The sequence below is a fragment of the Neolamprologus brichardi genome, chromosome 6 (genome assembly GCF_056152115.1).
Source record: "Neolamprologus brichardi isolate AB-2024 chromosome 6, ASM5615211v1, whole genome shotgun sequence".
NCBI lineage: Eukaryota > Metazoa > Chordata > Actinopteri > Cichliformes > Cichlidae > Neolamprologus > Neolamprologus brichardi.
In genome coordinates this window covers 14,491,482-14,514,210 of record NC_142109.1, presented here as the reverse complement: position 1 = coordinate 14,514,210, position 22,729 = coordinate 14,491,482, and the positions used below count along the sequence as shown (strand labels likewise).

Genomic DNA, 22,729 nt, shown 5'->3' with positions numbered 1-22,729 from the left:
GTGGTCCATAATCATTCTGTATTCTGCTTTAATGTAACTCAAGTACGTATAGACAAAAACAACAGCTTTACAGTATTTAAAAAATGACAGAAGTTTTAATATTGCCTATTTTGACAAACTTGTTTCCTTCATACAAAACAAACAGCTTGATTAAGAAAGTTAAAGGAACAGTTCACCCCCAAATCAAATGAATGTCATTTTCCTCTTGTGGCATTTATCGCCATTGTTTTGATGCTAGTTGATCAGTTTCTCAGACACCATCTGTAGAAATGTGTGCCTCCTCTTTGACATAATGGAACTAAATGCCAGTTTGTGATGCCTAAATAGTAATATGAAGAATTACATTTTAAAACTATTTAAATTCTATGGAATTAAATTGGACAACCAAGACAAAGATGCGGTTAGTTTCACTACAGCTCAGCTGGCTGGGACACCTTTAACTTGAACATCTCACCATCCTGCCACATGTCTATACATTCTTGCTTCTACAAACAGTTAAAGAGAAAACAGTTCCAAAATTAAACCGTTTCAGTATTTAGAACATCATTTCTGGAAAAAGACTTTGCTACTGGGTTTTACATTTCATTTAGTTCTGTTAAATTCAAGTAGCGAAACATTTCAACAGCTGATATCACCAAACTGTGTAACTAACAGCAAAGCAATCAAGTGGGGTAAAAAGCAGCCCAAACCTGAATTATATACAACTGTATAAAATCAGTACTTTAAGTGTCTACTTAGTTACTCAGGAGACAGCTATAGTTGTAACCATTAAGTAAAATAGCACAGATGTACCTCTATAATACATAGATAGTTCATAGTCTAGAGGATGTTCCCATGATTTTATAAGAACTCTGTCACTAGAAATATTGAGGATTCTAATTAGCGTTATAAAAGATCTTTTGTTTTCTGTGGTGAGATGTTGGTTTTAGTTAAAAAATATAAATCAGCTGATTTAAAGACTGAGGTGAGACAGTGTTACTTTTTTGGTCAGAAGTAAAGTTTCTTAGTGAGCATTGAAGCAAAACAAGGCATTTGCTTTTTCCCAACAAGCTGTGTGTCACAGGATTTTGGAACGTTCCTCATCGACACTTTTCTGTTGACTAGTGTGAGTAATTCTGTGAATTCAAGGGAGTTGTCATATTTTCGGAGCATCTCACACAGAGCCTGAATGTACCAGGAGCCTTTCTTAGTCTCCCGGAAGGAGTAGTAACCTATCAAATGACAAAAACAGCAAAACATGGCAGGTGGTCTAGTGTGGTTATGAAATATCAAATACTTTACACAGGATTCATAAAGGGTCACTCATATGGTTAAAAAAATCTGTCCAGCGATTTTTTTACTTCTCCTCTAAGCTGAAGGTTCAGTCTAATCCCAGAAGACTCACCTTCAGCTACAGAAGAGCATATTATAAAATCAGCCCCGGCGGGGAGGGTGCGTATGGCACTGGCATCTGCAAACACCGCATCAGCAGGGGTCACTGTAACACCTTCATCAAACAGTTTTCCACGACATGCCTGGAGATTAAAGATGGACATTGGCATTAACTGGGTGCTGGACTTGATAATAAACATAAGACAGACTGACGACCTCACTTCCTCCGTTACATCCTCCCCCATTATCCTCAACACAGGCTCCCCTCGGGGATGTGTTTTGAGCCTCCTGCTGTACTCTCTACTCCCTTGTAACTGCTCAGCCACATTCCCAAGCACCCACGTTGTCAAGTTTTTGGTGGAACCAATTTCCAGCAACTATGAGACAAAGTACAGGTTGCAGGAAGAACATCTGGGGGATTAGTGCCTCTCCATTAATGTTAAGAAAATGAAAGTGGCATTCATGAACTTTTAAAAAAAGCTGCTGAGAGCTCTCTTGCCCCTTGGTGATCTCCAGCTTCAAGTACCTGGGTATAAACATCAACAACGGCCTCACATGAACACCAACTTCAGCAGGCTAATAAAGAAGCCCCACTTGTAACTACTGATGCTCTCCACAGTCCAGTTCAGTGGAGAGTATCCTCACACCTGTGAGTCGTGGAACCTGCTCTGCTGCTGATGGGAAGTTTCTACGAGTGTGTGCAGAAACTCAGCAGCAGCCTCTCTCTTATCAACTGAAGACATCAAGATCAGTTCAGATGTATAAATTCTGCCACACATCAGAGACTTTTCACGTGTGTACCCACACACCACATTACACATTATGGTTTCTATCTTATGTTCATTAATGTTCATATTTGTACTCACATTTCACTTTCTTGCATTCTTACACTCACTGCTCTTTAAATTGTATTTTTTTCATTGTGTTACTGAGTTTTGCTTGTTTTTGCAGTGCTGTTTCACCAGTACCTCATTACTTAGTGATTCTCATCCATCATCATTTTTTGGGATGACAATAACAGCAGGTTTACATAATCTGATGGACTTGACTGGGTTGTGTATTTTGCACCTGTATTAAAAAGATCTTTGGCTTTCCAACATGTCCCCGCAGTTGTCTCCTTTGAACATGGACATCATGTCCTGGATACCTCTCCGTGACTCAAGAAGGCAAGCAAAAAGCAATCAGCATCTGAGTGATCTGCCTCCGCAACTGGTGGGACAACAAGTACTTGTTAAACTTGCGGCGAATTGTTGGATTTGACACATATATCTTTGCAGCAGAGCAAAGAGTTATGGGAGAAATCAAACTTCATGTACATCCTGGATGCATTCCATTTGAGAGTTACAAGTGATTGTGTGGGTACCTTTAGCGATTTCATCTAGGACATCCACCTGCTTGTAGTTATCATAACACCTCACTTCAAAGTTTAGATCCTTCAGTCTGAACAGAAAGTGAAAATGAGTTGATTAGTTTAACAGATCATCCATCAGTCTATTTAGAATCACCTCTTCACTACAGGACCAACATTATTCTCTACAGTGGGAATTTGTGAAAATATAGCACATCAAATATTGGTTTTGGCACTAACTGTAGCACAAAGGTGAAATCAGCACCAAGAGGCTTGAGGAGAGAAAATAACATTTCATTATCAGGAAAAATCTGTGGAAATTCTCACACAGTTTTACCACAGAAAGGAGCTACAGCTGCTAAACAAGTGCTGGCATGTTCTTTAGCACAAAGCTGCGTCAAATACAGTGTTTCCCTTTCTTCAGCAGATAGCTGGAAATTGTACCTTTCCTTCAAGTTGTAACGATCAACTCTGTCATTCAAGCCCAGGCGCCCGAAGAACTTCTCCTGATTAAAAATGAGAGCAAGACCTGATCGTTTGTTACACATTTTGTACTCCTCTGCAGGATCCAAGGAGCTGATTTAAAAAAAAAAAAAAAAGAGTAATGAATGCAGTGTGTCTGAGTGCTTGGTACCAGATTAAAGCGATCATTTCCAGCTAATAGCCAAAAAAGTTGGAAGTAAGAATTTACCTTCTGATAAAGGAGGTGTTCTCTGTTTGTTTCTCTTTGCATACTATTGAAAAACAAATTCATATTCATAAATAACCAGCGCAACAATTACATAGTAATAATAATATAGAGCCAAGTCCTGCTTTACAACTTATCTAAATATTGATGATTATGATTACCAATGATAACCATTGTATTGAAAAGAACATAGGACGGTATGGACATATTTGTGTATCACCAACCACCTTCACACAAACACACACACACACATTAAAATAATTGAGCTTGGTGTGACAGTTCTCATTACAGTATTAACAAAAAAAATGGCCAAAAATGCACAAAAATTATTCTACTTCTGTCGTCAAATATGGTCATGCAGTTATTGTTCCATCCATTCAGAGTCCTGACAGCTGTTAACAGCTGGGTGATGCATGGTGAAAGATGGCAAAGGCTGCTAAAAGAATAGAGACAGAGAGGGACAGCTTTACTCTACAGATAATATACTGTATAGGGTAGACTAAGGGTGGCATGGGTGTATTTGACAGAAGGAATTTCATTTGGTTTAGTTTTTGTTTCTGTTTCTAAAGTTCCTGCCATGGCTGAGCAGCCCGTGTGTTTAAGGAAACGAACCCAAATGCAGACACCGAAGGAGATGGAACTGAGCTGTAAACAAAAAGCGAGCCTTTTATTGTGGCTGATGACATAAATACACAGAATAAGGCAAAAAGCGAACAGGGGCAAAAACTAAACTAAAATCTAAACTGGGCAAACTAAACTGTGATTACTATCATTAAACTATGATAACTACTGACAGGAACATGATCCTGAGCAGGAACATGCAAATAACTATGATGAAAAACCAAGAACGTGAACATGACCTGAGCAAACACATGAAAAACGTCTAACCTGATGTGAAGTGAAAGGAAGGAACACAGATGACATTGACTGAATGAAACACAGAGACTAAATACACAACTGGGGAAACAGCTGACACAAATGAACATAACAACATCACAGGGAAAGAGTAAAACTAAACACACTGAACAAAGAAACACAAGAATAAAAAAAAAAATCAGGAAACACGGAGAGACGGAGACATGATAACACAGGCTTGACAACATGAAACACAGACACGAAATACAAGTCATACTGACACAGAGGACAAGAACAGACTCACACAAGGGGACATGAAAACTTAAACTAGAATAACATTCAACTAAATCCTAAATGATAATACAAACACAAGACTTAACATATTTTCAGTATGATATAAGAAATCAAAAATACAAAATGAACTCAACATGTTGGGTCACAGGCCCAGCCCCTGACAGCACATTATCATGGTCATAGGCTCTACTTTGAACTGTGTGTTTCATATTTACTCCACACTCATACATATTTTAGTACAAAATGACAGGATGGTGGACAGAATACTGTGGACATCAACATTTGTTGAGATCCACCTTAAAAATCCAGCACAGGTAATTAGATCAATGTCACCCTATTTAATTTGAATTCAATGTTGATTTTGCCATAATAAAATATTACTTTTTTAAATTTTGTAACTTTGCACTTTGTTTCACTTGTGCTTCGGTATGAACAAGTATTCTCTCTTCCATATTTCAAAATAAGTTTTCAGTTTATATAAATCACAGTCTGAAATACTCACCTGCCTTATTCTCAGTTTCTACTGTCTGTAGCAAAACTTAATGGGAAGGTCACAGAGAACCTGGTACCTGTTGTAGTAACATCGTGATTGGCTTAAGGAAATTAAAAAAAAATTATATTAAAGGTGTGACAGCACTTAAACAGGTCAGGTGTCTTTTTTTAAAATAAAGACAAAAATTGTAATTTGTTACCTCCACATTCGTCTTCGTCCCTGTTAGACATGGCCGCAGGTCACCTTGCCTTCGACTGACGCAGAGAGAAAAACACATTTATCTGGTGAAATCATCCTAAAGAGGCATTTTGTAGCCCTGCCCCCAGCTGTCTTGTTGAATCTGAAGTATTGCCTTCCGTCAAGGATCTGAGTTGTCAGAAATCTCCACCCACGGTCATTCATTCATGTATGCAGATGATGAAAGGTTGCAGTGGTATCACTTTACTACAGATGTCTGTGTTTGGTGATAATTTTGCTACAGAGATGATTGTGAAAGTATAAGTTTATACTGAGCAAAATCAGTTAAGCAGTTTTAGTAGCTCAGTGCTTACAATTTCCTACTACTGAAATATTTTTTATTTATTTTCTTCCTATGTTTGATCAACATAGGCTACTGACTGTGAACTACAATAATGGAGAAGTGTTCACAGTTTCAGCTGCTCGAGAGAAGAATGGTGATTGCAGTCCAAAGATATGTAGATCAACCAGCTGACATACAGAAAGCACAAGATATCGTTGATAACAAATATAGCTGAACTCTAGACCAGCCTTTGTGTGTCCTAAAGGAGCTTTCAAGAAATTATTTGGAGTGTAAACCAGACAAGGAGGTGGGTGATGTAGGCTATTTATTTATTTATGATGCTGAGGCGAAGGAAGTAATGTAGATAAGAAAGACTTTTTTGCTACAGTTAAAGATCACCTTTTATCAGTGCATCAGCAACCTTAGACCTGAATAACTAGATCAGGTTGAAAACACCGTTAAAGTGTAATGACACAGATTAAATTTAACACGAATCACATAAGAATGATTATGTTGATTTAATAAACTGCTCTCTCAGTGCCTGCGATCATCCTCTACCAGCAAAGCCTAACTGCTGTTCTTCATCATGGGAGAAATCAAACTTCTGCTTATTGATCAGAAAAAATTATGGTTTTAAATATTAGTTTGATCAAGTTTATTTTGTTATGCATGTTCATGTCATGGATTGTAAACATCTCAGAGAGGAGACGTGCTTGCATCCCAACAAGGATCGCCTAGACAATCTGAAACACTGTGGGTGGACCAATGTAAATATTAATAGCATCAATACCAACACTGGTTGGTATGAGATTGATACTAGGACAAAGACTGTTACTGTGATTCTCTCCTCTAAATTCAGTTTATTGCTCCCGTTCATTTGAAAACAGGTCTGTGCAAACACCCCACCTCTCACGCAGGCACGCTTGGCTCCGCCCCCTCCTGCATGCTCTGCTGTGTTTTGTTGACTGGCAGTCGTGTGACAGTACACAACCCATCTATGGGAAGCAGAATATTTACATCACTCAACGATAGGCAAATGACATTTGGTTGATATTCTGTCTCTCCCCATTGAACTGAAACTGCCATTAAAATAAGAGACTGTCCATTTCTTTCTAAGCAAAGAAGCCTACAAGCAAACTTAAAAAAAAAAAAGTGGAACATGATCCTGCATAGCATCAGTGTTACTTTTTCATTACTTCCTGTTAATGGAAAAAAAATTTGAGTCAGGTATGCAAAATCCTGAGGTTGTTTTTTTCTTCTTTTCCATTGTGTAACTGTCGGTAAACATAGCATTTTGCTGTAATCATTTAGTTCTGTTTCACAGCAGCATTCAGGATGGCAGGTTGTTAGTCTCCCCTGAAAAACTAACCTTCGGAAAAGTCAAGAGGACACTTCGACACTTTTTACTGTCGATCATGAATTCTTACTCAGTGTTTAAATCACAATAAAGACATGAAAAGTGTCTTCGTGGATGATTCAAGTTGTATAGATTTGTGACTTTGCTAAAGATTAAATCACAAGTTAGATTGTCCGATTATTATAATCTCAATCTAATGACAGACAGAACGAGCCTGTTGACTTCTTACTCAGTGCAAACACTGGGAAAAGAAGGAAGTAAAACACATAACATACTGGCTACTGGCATTTATCTCATACTGAGTATGACAAGCACGGACTGTTTCCCAAGTCACCTCAGTGGTTTCGACGTGGAAGACACTCATATTTTGAACTGACACTTTGGTGGCATTTTGATGTATTTTGTAGTAATGTCTCCTTCCTGTTTTGTTGTTTGTATTTGATGTGGAGCACCTTGTGATTTTATCTTGCAAGGTGCTGTGAAAAGTAATAAAACTTACTTCTTTGCTGTAAATCAGTTTTATTTTGATTTAACCTACTTCTAAACCATTTCAGGACAAATAAGAGAATCCACACACACACACACACACACACACACACACACACACACACACACTTAATGCAAGAAAACTAATAAAGTTAGAAATTTTATTGAGGGCAAAGCAGTAAGTAAAATCCATAAAATCATTAAAGTAATGCAAAAAAAAAAATACACTGTCAGTGTGTAAATGCAAATACACATTACAGAACAGAAATTCCCTTTTTTTAAGTAGTAAGCTTCAGGAAACACTGTGATTATGTAATGTTTAGACAGTTTGTTAATGTTATTGGATCCCTGAGGCTTACAGTGAGATATGTAAGGATGAAACTAATGTGTACAAAAATCCTGATTTTGTTTCCTGATTGCTAAGCTGTCTCGTCACCTGCCTCCCGCCTGAAAAATAATTGGCTCAAAGACAAAGTCAAAACTGACTCAACCGCCAAGACTCCCTGACTTTTCGGTGGAAGGTTCCACTGTAAACTGCAATAAAGCATCATTCTGTTGCTTCTAGAGTCATTTCAGTACAGTAGTTTTACATAATCAGCATGCAATTTTAAAGCAATTCAAGCACTAAAGCTTAAAAATAATAGGGACACAGAACAACATAGTTGAAAAACAAATATAAACCTGATCATTTTGAGACTGAGGTGTGTCATTGTTACTTTTTTGGTCGGAAGTAAAGTTTCTTGGTGAGCATTGAAGCGAAACAAGGCATTTGCTTCTTCCCGATAAATCTTGGTTGACATGGTGTTGGAATATTCCTCAGTGACACTTTTCTGTTGACCCGCGTGAGTAACTCTGTGAATTCAAGGCTATCACCATACTTTTGAAGCAGCTGACAGAGATCCTGGATATACCATGAACCGTTTTCCCTCTTCCGGAAGGAGTAGTAGCCTAACGAATAATGACAACAGCAAAACGGCAAAAATGAACATGGATGTTGAGGTAAAAGTAAAGAGGACAGATTTTCTGAGGACTATGAAATATTAAATATTTTATACCAGGATTTATTAAAGCTGACTCTTATGGTTTCACTTAAGAAATAAAATTCTATTGAAGCATTTGTTCAGTTTTTGCTCACTAATAAATGAGCTTACAAGCACATATAAACAAACAGTGTATAGCAAGAGTTGGATAGTTTGTGACACTGTAGTGACGGTGACACACTCAGAGCATTACCAAAGCAGGGAAGATTTGTCAGAAGCCTTTAAAATAATACTAACATCACATTTCTACCTTATGGGAAAAAAACACTCTGCTTTGTGTCTTTGATATTTCCTCTCAGTCAAAATAAAAATAAAAAGGTTTAGTCAAATGCCAGAAGACTCACCCTGAGCCACAGAATAGCACATGATGAAATCAGCCCCAGCAGGGAGGGTCTGTATGGTGCTGGCATCCATGAACACCTTTTCTTCAGACTCCATCGTAGAAGCTTCGGTCACTGCAACTGACACATCAAACTCTTTTCCACGACATGCCTGGAGATGGGAGATGAACATTGGTTTCCAGTTGAATTAAATTAACTGGTTGTTGGACTTTCTGACAAACAGAAGACAGACTGACAGACTTCACTTCCTCCTACACCTCCTTCCCCATCATCTTCAACACTGGCTCTCCTCAGGGATGTGTTTTAAGGCCCCTGCTGCACACTCTACTCTCTTATAAGTGCTCAGCCACAAAGTCAGGTTTGCAGATGACACAGCAGTGGTGGAACTCATTTCTGGCACATATGAGACAGTTTTGTTTACCCAACTCTCATCACAAAGAAGGCAACACAACAAAACATCCAGACTGAGACTCATGACTACGTTATGAGTTGGAATGACTGCAAACCTGTTGAATCTTTAAAAAATGGCTACATCAGGTTAATCTGATGGACTCGTATGGGTTTTTGTGTTTTGTACCTGTATTATGAAGATCTTTGGCTTTCCAACAAGGTCCGGGCACTTGTCCCCTTTGAACATGGACGTGATCTCCTGGATACTGATTTTTCCATCGTGGCAATAAACGTGGTTATCCTCTCCGTGACTCAGGAAGGCGAGCAAAAAGCAATCAGCATCTGAGTGATCTGCCTCCGCAGCTGGTGGGACAACAAATACTTGTTAAACTTGCAGTGAAAGTTGGATTTGACAAAGATATTTTTGCAGCAAAGCAACAAATTGAATTATGTAAGAACTCAAACTATGGTGATGATTTTCTTTGTCCATCTCGATGCATGCTAGCCATTTGAGAGAAACAAATGATTATGTGGATACCTTTTGCGATTTCATCTAGGACTGCCTCCAGCTTGAGGTTATTGTGACACTTCACTTCAAAGTTTAGATCCTTCAGTCTGAACAGAAAGTGAAAATGAGTTGATTAGTTTAGCAGATCAAGGGTCAAAAATATTTTTATTGTTCTTTATTAGCAATATAAATTCCTTAGACAAGGATCTGCTCGGATCAGGATTGATTGGACCTTTTTCAGAGTCCTATAAATTATACTGCAACGGCACTTCTGCTGGTGCAGACACTCCAAAGCATCATCTATTACCACCACAGGAGAGACGGTCATAGGATTCTTTCTAAAATCCACAACCATCTCTTCAGTTGTTGATGCAGTGTCTTTTATCCTGTCTTCCTTCTCTCACCCCAACCGGTCGCAGCAGATGGCCGCCCCTCCCTGAGCCTGGTTCTGCCGGAGGTTTCTTCCTGTTAAAAGGGAGTTTTTCCTTCCCACTGTTGCCAAAGTGCTTGCTCATAGGGGGTCATATGATTGTTGGGTTTTTCTCTGTATCTATGAAGTGCCTTGAGGCGACTTTTGTTGTGATTTGGCGCTATATAAATAAAATTTAATTGAATTGAATTGAATTGAACAACTTGGACCACTGTGAAATCAACCTCTACAAGGCCACGATCACAGTCTATAGTGGGGATTGTGATCAGGGTCATCACTATTCAGGAGAGAAACAATCACCAAGTTCTCCGTGAACTTAAAAATAAAAATATAGCATATGACATATTGTCTTTGGCACTCGCTGGGGCACAGAGGTAAAAGATTGCAGCCCTGGGCCGATACTAGTAAAGAAGAAAAATATTCAGTTTTACCACAGAAATGATCAACAACTCTAAACACATGCTGGCATGCTCTTGAGCATGAAGCTGTGCCAAAAACAGGTTTCCTCATTCTTCAGCAGATAGCTAGGAGGTTGTACCTTTTCTCCAAGTTGTCACGATCAACTTTGGTTCCACTCCTCTCTGACAGTTCCAGGCGCCAGAAGAACTCTTCCTGGTTAAAAATGAGTGCAAGACCTCGTCGTTTGTTGCCCATCTGGTACTCCTCTGCACCATCCGAGGAGCTGATTTTAGAGTAAACAATTTGCAGTAAATGCAGGCAATATTCTCAGTGTCTGGTACCAGAATAAAGTAAGATTTTTCAGCTAATAGTGTTTACCTTCCAATGGTGGCCTCATTCTGTCTTTGGTTCTCTGTGCACATTATCAAAAAGCGCATTCGTAAATAACCAGTGCAAAAATTACAATAATGCAGTGTAATAATGCAAATCTTGCTTTACAGCTTATTTAAATACTGCAATATTCTTTTTTGTTAAACCATAGAGCTATAAGTGCTGCTAGTGCTGGGGTCAAGCAGCCATTTTTCCATACACTCAGAGTCCTGATAGTTGTCAATAGCTGGGTTACAGGCGGAGAAAGGTGGAGAAAGACTGTTGAAAGACCAGAAGCCATGTAGAACAGCTCTATTCTCCACACCCATTCTGCAGAATGGGTGTGTCTGGCATAGAGGCAGAAATGTATTATACTGCCTAAATAAGGTGTCTTGACATGAATGCTGCTGTCTCTCTATAAACTGTATATCCTCTGTGACACAGCAAAATCCAACCTCAATAACCTTCATGCAGCTATGATTTTTTTTATTTTATTTTATTTATTTTTAAATCCAGCCCAGGTTATTAGGGGAAAACTGTTGGATATCCATTCACGCATATGAAGCACTTTTATAGATTTATGCAGGTCAGTTTCCTCAAGACATCAAGTCACTTTGAATGATATTTACTATAATTATTATTTGCATGACAGTCAAATCAAAAGGAAAGTTACGTGGATAATTAATGTCACCCTGTTGGCTTTGTTTTACAGTTTGTTTCACTTTTTCTTTGTAGGAATATTCTCTCTTCCCTATTTCAAAAGAAGCTTGTTGCATTGAAATGCTCACCTGTCATATTGTTAGTTTGTGGTCGTCTGTGTAGGAACACTTCCTGGGAAGGTCATAAAGAAACAAAAGTTTTCACTTTGTAAATGATACAACATGAGGCACCTGATTCAAAAGGTGACTGACCTGATCAAATTTAAGACTTGTAGCAAAGGTGTGACAGCGCCTGTAGATGTCACGCGTCTATTCTCAATTTAAAACAAAAATCTTTATCTGTTACCTGTACAATAGTCTTCTGTCCTGTTAGACCTTTCTTCCGACTGACACAGCGAGAAAAACATATTTGCCAGATTAAATTATGAATGAAGAACCAGGCTGTAGCCCCGCCCACCGGAATCTCATTGGATTGCAGCACTGTTCTGTGCTCCTACAGGGCAGGGGAGGTGTCTCTACTGCCAGCAGCAGATACCGACACAGAGGCTGCAACTCAACTGCCTGCTCAGAGCCACAGTCAGTGTGACCTTTGAACAGCCTGTAATGACAAACTTCAGTTGACATTATAAAGTTTGGTGCGTACGGCCTGCTCTGACAGCCAAATTTGCACTGCAGTATATACATGTTGTACCCAGTTGTACCCAGTTTCTCAAAAGCAAATATTTCTTCAATCTTTGCTTTAGCTGTTTGGCCTAAAGAGGTTGGGTCATTACTGCCTTGCCTCATCCTGTCACGTGATCACCTGACACAACATGCGTTTCTTTCCGATGTTGTTCTTGGTGGTTAAAGCCCACAAGAGCACCTGGCTGCAGCCAGACCCTTCTCGGTTAAAGGGAGCAGTTTGCAGCAGGTGTTCGTTTAAGCTGTAGTGCTACCGAGTGACCACAAGGAAGCGCTGTTTTCTTACCTAACTTTAAATATTGATATCAAAAGTGGAAAGTCAAACAGGAACGCTTTGTCAGTGTGTGTCAGGCTAATACTGTGTGAGATTGTTTAATGTGATGAGGTGAAAACTTGACAATCTTATCAGGAACCAATATGACGACAATATTCTCAGGAGTTTCTAGGAAGTCTCCCCTTCTTCACTTCTCCTAATGTAGTTTTTAATAAAATTATAAAGATGTGTTTCCAAATGTGCCCAAAGGAAAACGTTTTTTGTTGGAATAACTGAAAAAGTAAAATCCTCTTAATCAAGATATATATGATTTTAGGTTACAGTGTTTAACATTTTTAGTTAATGAAAAATTGATTAAACTGAAAATTTTTAAATTGAATTTTTTTAATCAACTCATGGTTATTCTGCTTAAATAAAATTTCACTACTGCGAGCAAGTTTTTTTTTTGTACCTTTATTTAAACTGTTTATTTCCCATGTATAAAAATCATGCTACATCTAATTGATTTTTTTCTTGTTATGTTTTAGTTTGACCAGAAAACCAGATTAAATATATTTGAGCACCCAGTCTGGCATTTAAAGCATTTACCATCACCATAAAGAAGATCCCTTTATGAAAGCTGGAAAGAAACCCTACCCAAAATCAAAACTGAGGATCTAAGTCTTCTCTCTGTGGCCTAAGACTGACAGTTACATATCAATCTGAACAAAGGGCTAAGGTTTACACAAGATCATCATCTACTCTGAAGAGACAAAACAGCTAACTATGCCAGAACTTGCAGTGCCCTGGGAAGATGATGTGGAAGAAGCAATTGAGACAAAACATGCAAAGTACCAAGAGCCCATTGAGAAGAGACGGAAAGGGCCCTCTGTCAGCTCAGCTCAAAAAGGCTGGCTATTTTGTATCAGGTTTTTTATTACAGGAGAGGCAAAGAAGATGGCCATTAAAACCATGAGTGAAGCTGGGTTTTGATTAAAGGGCTGACCTGTGGGTGGTTTCTGCTGGGGCACAAGTCAGGGCTTGATCAACCTCAGCTGGGTCACCTGTGTAGGATGTCTGATGCAGGTTTTGGTCCATTTTGGAGTGTGGTTTGACATTCTGCATGCTTATATGAAATAAAATAATGAAACACACTCTCATCAATCACCGGCTTGACAACCTCCAAGTCTGATGACTGAGGTTTTTTTTTTTTTGTCATTTTTTAGGTATGGTGTAAATTAAAGCTCATTTGGGTTGATCTTTGCTATAAAACCTTCTTCAGGAATAGTTCTCCAGGCTTCTTGAAGGACATTGAAAGCTCTTCTTTGAATCTTGATTGCTTTTTGTTCTAATCTATGTCAAGATGATCCTACACTGCTTCAATAATATTGAGGTCCAGGCTCTGGGGAGGCCAATCCATGATTGATAGTCTTCCACTGTGTGTTTTTCTATGCAGGTATGCTTTTACTGAACTGGGACTTCTGGGACCCTTTTTGGGATCATTGTCATGCTGAGAAATATAGCTAATGCCAGTAAGACATTTTCCAGTATTACATGGTAGATCAAAACATAATGGTACTTTTCTGCATTATTAATTTTATCAAGACTCCCAACACCACTGAAATGCAGCACAAAACCATGACAGAGCCTCACTGTGTTTGACAGATGAATGTAGACGCTTGCTTTTGTATTGCTCTACTGACCTCATCCATAGTGATGACCAAAATGAACCAAAAGATTTTACATTTGAATTCATGGCATCCAAGACCTGTTATCTCAGATTTTTAGTCCAGTTCTCATGTTTTGGCAAACCCCAGTCTGTTCTCAGTTTCCTTTCATTAAGTATGGCTTCTTGACAGCCACCCTTCCACTGACACCATTTCTGATGAGGATTTGCAAACAGTAGATGGATCTGCTCCTGTGCCAATTCACTGGCCTTATCCAACATATATATAGATATGATTAAAACATGTCACCTTAGACCATAGGTAGTGATGTGACGTTCTGTATCGAGGTTTCGAAGCATGTGTCGAGTAATGGAGGGGGCGTTTCCGCGATGCGCGTATCGAGGCTTGCTTCATTTACGGGAGGAGCTGAAAATGATGACGTCCGAAGCCTCGCTGCCCGGCTGTACCACGTGACTGGTTCATGAAGTGGTTCGAACTTTGCCGCGAGATATGACAGCGATATAAACCCCTCAGACTTCATTCAAAAATGTGGGTGTTTGATGGAGAGTTGCAGTTAGTGAGAGTTTGGAGACAGTTTGGAGGTTTATGAGAGTGAGGAGAGAAAGTCAGGAGAAAATGGAGCCAGCTAAGAAGAGGAGGATGTCCTCCCCTGTGTGGGAACATTTTGATTTTATTCCTCCCAACAAGGTATGTAAATTTCTACAGAAGATGTATTTTCATAATACTGATGGTGCAATATAATTTATGTTAAGCTGTCTTTACTTTTGTACAAGGTGAAGTGTTTGTTTGCTATGTGCCAGGGAGCTGGGATATAACAACAACACCTCACCCATGCTTAGGCACTACAGAGCTTTGCATGAGAATAGGGGGAACACCAATTGTGGAGCAAGACCAGGTGAGCCATCAAATGCCAGGATAATATAGCATGCAGTAATGTTACTAAATGATATAACAATATTATACAATGCAATAAGTTACGTGTGTGATATTTATATTTGTGCTTTGTTTTTGTTGTCTTTCCTCAGGAGAACAATCTCAAATAGATGAAGACCTGGTTAGCATGGTGATTGAGGACTCCCAGCCATTTAGCATTGTGGAGGACAAAGGATTTAAAAGATTTGTTAAATCATTAAATCCTAGCTATGTTCTCCCCACTAAAAGGTCATAAAAGCAGTGAAAATTTAGTTTTTACTGAATAAAATGTGAACAGGCAGGACTGAGGCTCAAAGCCTCAGTGTGTAGCTGTCCATACCTCAACGTTACAAAAGCACAACCACTGTCCACACCCCAACCACACCTCACCTCACAGTAAATGATCATTTCCATTTTAAGCATTTCCAAATAATCATTTTCCATACTGCCAGTATAAATATACACAGTATACTGCTATCACTACAATATACATGTTTTACACACTCCTTTTGTTGTTGACATTTACAGGCTGTGTGCAAAAGGCCACACTCTTCAAATTCATGCCAACTAATATTTTTACGTCCAGTAGATGTCCTACTAGAGCAAATGAAGCTTCAAGAAGCTTTGCACTGGGGTGAACCAATTGAATGAAAAGCTTCAGTGCTTCATAAAGCTTCATCTGCCCATCACTAACCATAGGTGTCAAACTCTGGCCCACGGGCCAAATTTGGCCCGCAGCCTAATTACATTTGGCCTGCGAAGCCATACCAAATTACTATTAGAGCTGGCCTACTGGTATTATACAGCTAATATATATATTGTTTAGTATTAAGCTTTGCTTGTTCCATATTCAGTTTTTCAGCAAAACTTGTTTGAGTCCCTAAGAAGAGATTCATTCTTAAATCTGGAGGAAGATTTTTTTTTTTCCAATAAATATTAATGTTAGCCCGCGACCTTGTTCCAGTTTTGAATTTTGGCCCACTGTGTATTTGAGTTTGACACCCCTGCCTTAGACACTCAAAGACTCGATGGATAACAAGGTAACAGTTAAAGCACAACTATTTTTATTGCAAATTTAAAAGATGTTTCTACAAGTCACATCTGCACCAGTCAGCACTTCAGATACAGTAGAGATAAACATCAACTTAATCACAAGTTCTTGTTATTGTCACAGAAAAGGGAAATTTGCTGTGCTGTTTTCTTTTACAGTTCACTATTTGCTAATGACATCTTGAAAATTAAGCGATTACAGGAAATCTAGACGAGGCTCTAGCAGGTTACTCAGGTTGTGATAAGTTTAAAAGAAATTGGTGAACTGATCTCTGGGGGTGGGTGAAACAAATAAAAAAATTAAAAAAAAACAGCTCCATCTATTATAATTAAATAAAGTAACCAATAATGGTTTGGTACTGGAAGCGACATTTATACATACATCAATATATTTCTCATTGTCATCGTACATTAATTTTAACAACAAAACAAGACAAAACAAAACTCATTATCCTTTTACAGCTGAGGGGTAAAAACAGTTTTTTCCCATTGAATTAAAACAGATCAATCAGTAGTGTTCAAACTGAACATGGTCACAGTCTTTTTTTAATGTAAACTTCTGAGGAAGTTATGCAGACTTCACAGTAATATAAAATAAACTGCTGGTTTAAAGGCAAACCACAGAAACCCTGAACAATATATATAAATAATCAATGACATAGGAAAGATATTAATTGTCCACTCTCCATCTAAAAAAGGAGGCAACAGACACAGATTAGTGCAAACCCAGTAGCTCTATCCCTGAGAACATCTAAGAAAGACAGAAAGTTTATTGCTAGCATCCTTCTGTTAGCGTTGAGTTTCTGAAAGGGTCAGCCGACAGTCTCGTGGCTGTGGTGGCGTCACAGCTCAGTCTTTACTTCATACTGGCACACACATGACGCTCGCTGACTGTCCAGGTAAGGCTTACATCCCAAGTGCATAACTGCATCGAAAAGCAAAGTCACTGCTGACTCACATGCTGTAAAACAGACAACACGAGAAATAATATGAACAGAAAAATCAGCTCACATCAATTCAAGCTCATTTATATAGCACCGAAGCGTAACAGCTGCCTCAAAGTGCTTTAAACTGTGGGGTAAAAACTGTACAGCAAACACTTTATGATGGTCGGGAGTGAAAAAAAACGTCCTTTTAACAGAAAGAAACCGTGAGGTGCAGCCATCTGCAATGAAGGGTTGTGGGTGAGAGGAGAGTGGAAAGAAAAGAGGAAGAAACAGGAAGAGAGAAGGCAAAAATGTAATGACATGCTGCGGTGGCATATAAACCTGTGGGGTTAAATAAAAGGAGATGAGTAGAGAAGAAGTGCTCACAGTGTATCACATTACATCCTGCAGCAACCTGAACAATTTAGCAGCAAGGGATCCTGAAAGGGTGGTTCAGGGTCACCTGACCAAGCTTCACCACAGACTTTATCAAAAAGAAACTCTTTCAATCTAATCTTAAAACTAGAGAACGTGTCTGAGTTCCAAATTCAAACTGGGAGCTCTGCCTCTCATTCAACTTTTAGAAACTCTAGGAAAAACAAGTAAGCCTGCAGTCTGAGAGTGAAGTGCTTTGTTGTATGTAATATGATAGAACTTAGGGCCAAATATAATAACCTCAGTTTTGTCTTAATTTATAAGAAAAACACTACAGGACATCCAGGTGTTTAATACGTCACTGGAGTTTAACTCATTGAATGTTGTTATCTGACTTCATTTATAAATAAAGCTGGAGTCTGCATATCACTGAAACTGTTTTCTAATAATACTGCCTCAGGGAAGCATGCATACTGGTAATATAAACAGAATCAGACTCAATACAGAACCTCGTAGAACTCCATGAATAACTTTTGTATTCACAGACAGCAGCGTAGGCATCCAAATTGCTGAGAATTGCCAGGATTATAGAATTAATTGCTGACTTTCCCCTAGTCCTAAATATAGACAAAAAGACAGCAAAAACAATTTTTAGATCACCCCACTTACAAAACTCTTAATTTCTTCAGTTTATCAATAATAGAAGGATGACTGAACAGTGCCTTTTGCACCATTAACAACAGCTGGGTCTCAGAGGCTTTTCTCCATTTACACCTTTCCGCTACAGTTATAGTATGCATATTGCTAAAACTTTATTAATACTAAAATGACTGCTTCAAGTCATTCGGAATATTCATCATTCCTGTGCAGTATTATAGCATCTGTTCGATTACTTCCTGGAATAAAATGGTGAAAAAAGCAGGAAAAAGGCTTGAAAGGAACTTAGGATTGTAAAAGCTGAGTTACTAACACCATGCCTCTGTTTAAATAAAGTATCACGGTGTGACAGTGAGTCAGCATGCAGTTGTGTGCCTAAAGTGCAAAGCAGCTAAATGGAATTAATGTCTTTACTGTAATGCAGCTAACTGGCTAATCTAAACAGATTGAAGCAGTGCACTTCCCCCTGTTTAAGATGTGTTTTATCACCTGTGTAACAAGCTGTGGGTGATTCACAGGTTCTTTAAAGTAACCTCCCAATTTTACTAACGTAGCACTCTTACAATCCTACAAGGCTGTAAGAGCGGCATGTTCGATAAAGCCAATCAAATCATAACACAGACAAGTGATTTAGAGAGCAAATATGTATGTTGTAGTTGTAACAGATTTGTATTGTATGACATGCAAAACTACTGTATAATATGGTATGATATATTTGTTTTTTACTTGAGTTTCTATTCATTTCTATAAAGATCTCCAAACGTAGCACCTAAGCTAACTTAGTCCACAAAATCTGTTTGCCTTTTTGCACAACCTCTTAAAATTACTTCCTAAACCACTGCTCTCTTACCTTGGACAGTTTGGGCCAATCCCAGAGTCCTCTGCACATTCCTGCAGATTTTCTCCAGACAGACCTGGAACTCCTCATCACAGTCGTGTTTCTCCCGGCCACAGGTGTCATAGCAGCGGTCATGTTGGTTACAACATTTGGTCATGGACGGGATGCCAACATCAAACTGGATGAACACATATCAGTTACTCAGCAGCTGTTGGTTATACGCACGTTTTGGACTTGACTAGAGAAGGACACTACCAGAATGAGATGCACTCTTCTGTAAATGTAAGTTATAGTACTGCAGTTCTGTGCTCTGTTGCTGAAGTTAATTCAATTAACTGTATTAATTAAGTTGATTAAACATGTTTCTACAGCCTTGTTCATCATCTACAGACCGCTCCAGCAATATTCTGTTAGTTTCTGGTTTGACCCGCTGTGGTCAGAAACCTTTGGATTTCTGGTCAACTCTCTGTCCAGGAACTTTGAATTTTACTGTGAATATTTTCAAAGACTTCCTTGGATTTCAGCGTGTATTATGGTATCTTTTATACACTGGTGTTTGTGTCATATCGATTAAATTTGAAACACGAGTTCTTCTTCTATCTCAAGGATTATTACATGACATTTATTAAGTGCATATTATGGGAACAAAATGCCAATTTTAGCCATTTAAGAATAAATGTACAGAACTTTAACGTGTGCAAAAAGTGAAGTGAATACTGGAGCTAACACTGCCAATAATACTGACCTAGGCAGTTTAGCTACATTTTAAACAAACTGCAGCTTGTACTATGGACTTGCGTGTGTATTTCTGTGTGTAAACTCAATGTATTTAAATAAGACAAATAAAATGATATACAAAATGATGCCCTTCAGCATGCTGGATGCACATGGCAACACGCTTTGAACTACCTGAATTCCAAACAGGGGGGAACCACATCCGTTGGGCGGTGGATTTTTGTACCCGGGACGAGGCACCGGCTTGTACCCTTTGAGACAGGAGCAAAGTTGATTAGATTTCTTACTCTTCAACTATCTGTTATCTTGCAGTCAGAGGTTACATGTTTACAGATAATTAAAAAAGGCTAGCGGTGCCAGAGATAGTGCTGTGCAAATGTCTTGAAACACCCCTCATTTCTTTATATTTTAATTTCAATAACCCAGACTTTCTTGTCATTTTTAAAGTGGTCTCAAGCAATAGTTCTCCAGCCTTTCTGAAAGTCTTTCAAAGGTCTTTCTGCTTTTTCATTCATCTTGAGTCCAAGCCTTGGACCTGGCCATTTTCACCAGTCACGCAAAAAAAGGGTCTTAACTCAAAAAAAGAGCAAAAAAAAGAAGCTTAACTTAGCAAAGAACCACCATATGAAACTGTATTTTTAGTCTCTTTGTTGCAAAAGTACAACAGGCTTCTGTCCCATTACTATAATTGAATCTGTGAAAATGCTAAAGACAACACAGCTTGACAAGTATATGATTGTATTTTTACATCCATAAGTTGAATCCCAAAGAGCTATTAGCTAAAAACCAGTATGGTGTTCAGGGAATCCTTAAAAAAAATTGGGGAAACTCAACAAGTGCAGGACAGAAGAAGTAGTGGCACGCATGAAAAAGCCTCTCTACAGCTGATGTACAGTATCTAAAAAGTTTTTGCTATTTTTAAAGGACATAACTAGCACAGGACCTGAGAGATACATCTTGCATCAGCTGACCATCTATTGTTTGCTGAAGCCTCATCTAAAACTGTCTCAGCTGAATAATGCCTGTCAAGAAGCCAATCTTAATTAAGGGAAACAGGAAGAAAAGGCTGTGGTACGCCAAAGTACACAAGACCTGGACTGAAAATTAGTGGGAACAGGTCTCGTGGAGTGAAAAATCCAAGTTTAAATGTTTTGGGTGTCAATACATACAGAGGTGGTCAGGAAAGAGGTACATCAGGGAGTGTCTACAACCATCAGTACAACAAAGTGGAAGCTCTTTGAGGATGTTTTTTAGCCAGTGGTGTTGGGTCTTTTCGAAACTGATGGAAATATGCAGTAAAGTGCCATCACATTTTGACCCACCATGCATTATAATCTGGAAAGAGTCTGATTGGCAATGCAGTACCAATTTAGTAAAGCATACCTGGTTAGAAAAACACAGTGTAAAAAAATCAGTCATGGATTGACCTCCTCAGATCCCGGATGTCAAAATTATTGAAGCAGTGTGGGATCATCTTGACAGAGAACAAAAGGAAAGGCCAACATCCAGAAAAGAGCTTTGAATGTCTTTCAAGAAGCCTGGACAAACATTCACAAAGACGACCCAAAGAAATTATAAGAAAACTTATCTAAGAGAGTTCAGGCTGTGTTCAAGAATAATGCAGGTGATACCAAATTATGTTTTTGCGTTGTATACTGTATTTCCATGTATGTTTGCACATGTTTCAATTCATTCATTTCTGCATTAACTTCTCATTCTTTTCATAAGAAAGTATGAAGAGATGAGGGTTGTTTGAGACTTCTACATAGGACTGGAGATGGTCGCGCCAACTATTAAATTAACGCAAATCCTTTTCAAGCTGATCTAAGAGAAAGTTGTGGCATAAATAATTAATTTACAAGCCTGACTAATAACAGGGAAATTCCTAAATTACACACTCTAGATGTCATGAGCCAATAATTACTTTAATAAACCCATTCTTAACTTGGAGAAAGAGCTTGAAAGCTGGAGTAATGACCTAGCTTACCATCAGTACATCTGTAATGACACAGTCCGTCATCCCCACCAAACAAGTCCAGTGCTGCATTCAAGTACGTGTCAATCTTGTGGATCCCGTTGCGAATGGTTTTTAGAGTCATCCTCCAGTCTGGAGTCTCCGGCTCGTGGTTGCTAGCAGACACTCGTGAAAAATATCCGCAACAGCAGAAACCCAACAGAAAGACACAGATGTAGCTGGGGTACTTCATGGTCTACTTATCGTCAGGGCCAAAAAGCAGCGTTTTCTTGCACATTGGTTTTGATTTATTCCTAAATACGTTGTCTTGATAGCATTTTAACTGTCACACTAGCTTGTTTTCATTCCGAAAACACATAGGTGGCATGAGCTATGACGTCGTTTCCGGGTTTGGTGGTGTCACGTGACCTCTGGTAAACAAATTATGGTGACGTTACAATAAAGAAAAAGTGCGCTGTCTATATTAGTGATGAGATTTCCGGCTCTTTTTAGAGAACCGGCTCTTTCGGTTCGACTCACTAAAAAGATCCGAATCTTCAGGTTGTTTTGTTGCTTTAATTAATTTATTATTAACAACAATATAAAATTATGCAGAAAAGGAATTACTAATGTAAAAAAAGAACAACGTGGTTTTATTTATATATGTTTATATATAAATATATACGGTGGCCCCTAGAGACAAAGCAGTACAAACTCCAAAGCACATATATATTCAAATAATTTTAAAAAAAAGTTTATTTACCTGTTACTACCACACACCAAATCCGGTCGTTGGTACTTCCTGGCGTGTGTGGCCACTAGGTAACAAAAGCTCAACACTGCCCCTAGCATCCTGGAGCACTTCTGTTGTGTTTTGTACGTGATTCGGAGTTTTTACGTGCTTCGTTGCTAGGGGCCACCGTAAATATACTTTTATTTATTCACTCCACATAAAATGTAGTAAATAAATCATATAATACAAAAAATAACTATTTAAATTTCAAATTTTAACTATTAAAATTTTCAGCTTTTTCCTTTTAAACAAATTTAAAGTGAAACAACATAAAACAACACAATTAAATATAAATATGAAAAAATATGAAAACAAAAAG

At 38.5% G+C, this 22,729-nt stretch overlaps 2 protein-coding genes and 1 pseudogene across 3 annotated transcripts; all 3 read right to left on the bottom strand.

The window, feature by feature from the left end:
• Nucleotides 1-975: 975 nt before the first annotated feature.
• On the bottom strand, nt 976-5,279 carry LOC102792847 (caspase-6-like; annotated as a pseudogene). Its single transcript, XR_015719158.1, has 7 exons — nt 5,249-5,279; nt 3,411-3,465; nt 3,164-3,295; nt 2,735-2,811; nt 2,440-2,580; nt 1,385-1,514; nt 976-1,211 (listed from the first exon to the last, which is right to left on the bottom strand). The product of XR_015719158.1 is annotated as a caspase-6-like (transcript).
• Nucleotides 5,280-7,586: 2,307 nt separating this feature from the next.
• LOC102792551 (caspase-6-like) lies at nt 7,587-11,667 on the bottom strand. Its single transcript, XM_087841728.1, has 6 exons — nt 10,899-11,667; nt 10,660-10,803; nt 9,722-9,798; nt 9,371-9,546; nt 8,797-8,944; nt 7,587-8,360 (listed from the first exon to the last, which is right to left on the bottom strand). Exons 1-6 carry the CDS (start codon nt 10,955-10,957, stop codon nt 8,125-8,127), a joined length of 840 nt encoding a protein of 279 aa, XP_087697854.1. The 5' UTR covers nt 10,958-11,667; the 3' UTR covers nt 7,587-8,124.
• Nucleotides 11,668-16,140: 4,473 nt separating this feature from the next.
• On the bottom strand, nt 16,141-22,360 carry pla2g12a (phospholipase A2, group XIIA). The gene is made up of 4 exons (XM_006787087.3): nt 21,651-22,360; nt 19,838-19,914; nt 18,941-19,106; nt 16,141-17,093 (listed from the first exon to the last, which is right to left on the bottom strand). The coding sequence occupies exons 1-4, from the start codon at nt 21,868-21,870 to the stop codon at nt 16,975-16,977; spliced, it is 582 nt and encodes a 193-aa protein (XP_006787150.1). The 5' UTR covers nt 21,871-22,360; the 3' UTR covers nt 16,141-16,974.
• Between the last annotated feature and the right edge of the window lie 369 nt (nt 22,361-22,729).

Coding starts and splice junctions, on each gene's coding strand:
- pla2g12a (XM_006787087.3), bottom strand. CDS start 21,870: ATGAAGTACCCCAGCTACATCTGTGTCTTTCTGTTGGGTTTCTGCTGT. Junction 19,107..19,837: donor CCCCCCTGTTTGGAATTCAG/GTAGTTCAAAGC, acceptor GTGTTCATCCAG/TTTGATGTTGGCATCCCGTC. Junction 17,094..18,940: donor ATTGGCCCAAACTGTCCAAG/GTAAGAGAGCAG, acceptor TCTGTTTTACAG/CATGTGAGTCAGCAGTGACT.
- LOC102792551 (XM_087841728.1), bottom strand. CDS start 10,957: ATGCGCTTTTTGATAATGTGCACAGAGAACCAAAGACAGAATGAGGCC. Junction 10,804..10,898: donor AATGAGGCCACCATTGGAAG/GTAAACACTATT, acceptor CTCTAAAATCAG/CTCCTCGGATGGTGCAGAGG. Junction 9,799..10,659: donor CGTGACAACTTGGAGAAAAG/GTACAACCTCCT, acceptor CTTTCTGTTCAG/ACTGAAGGATCTAAACTTTG.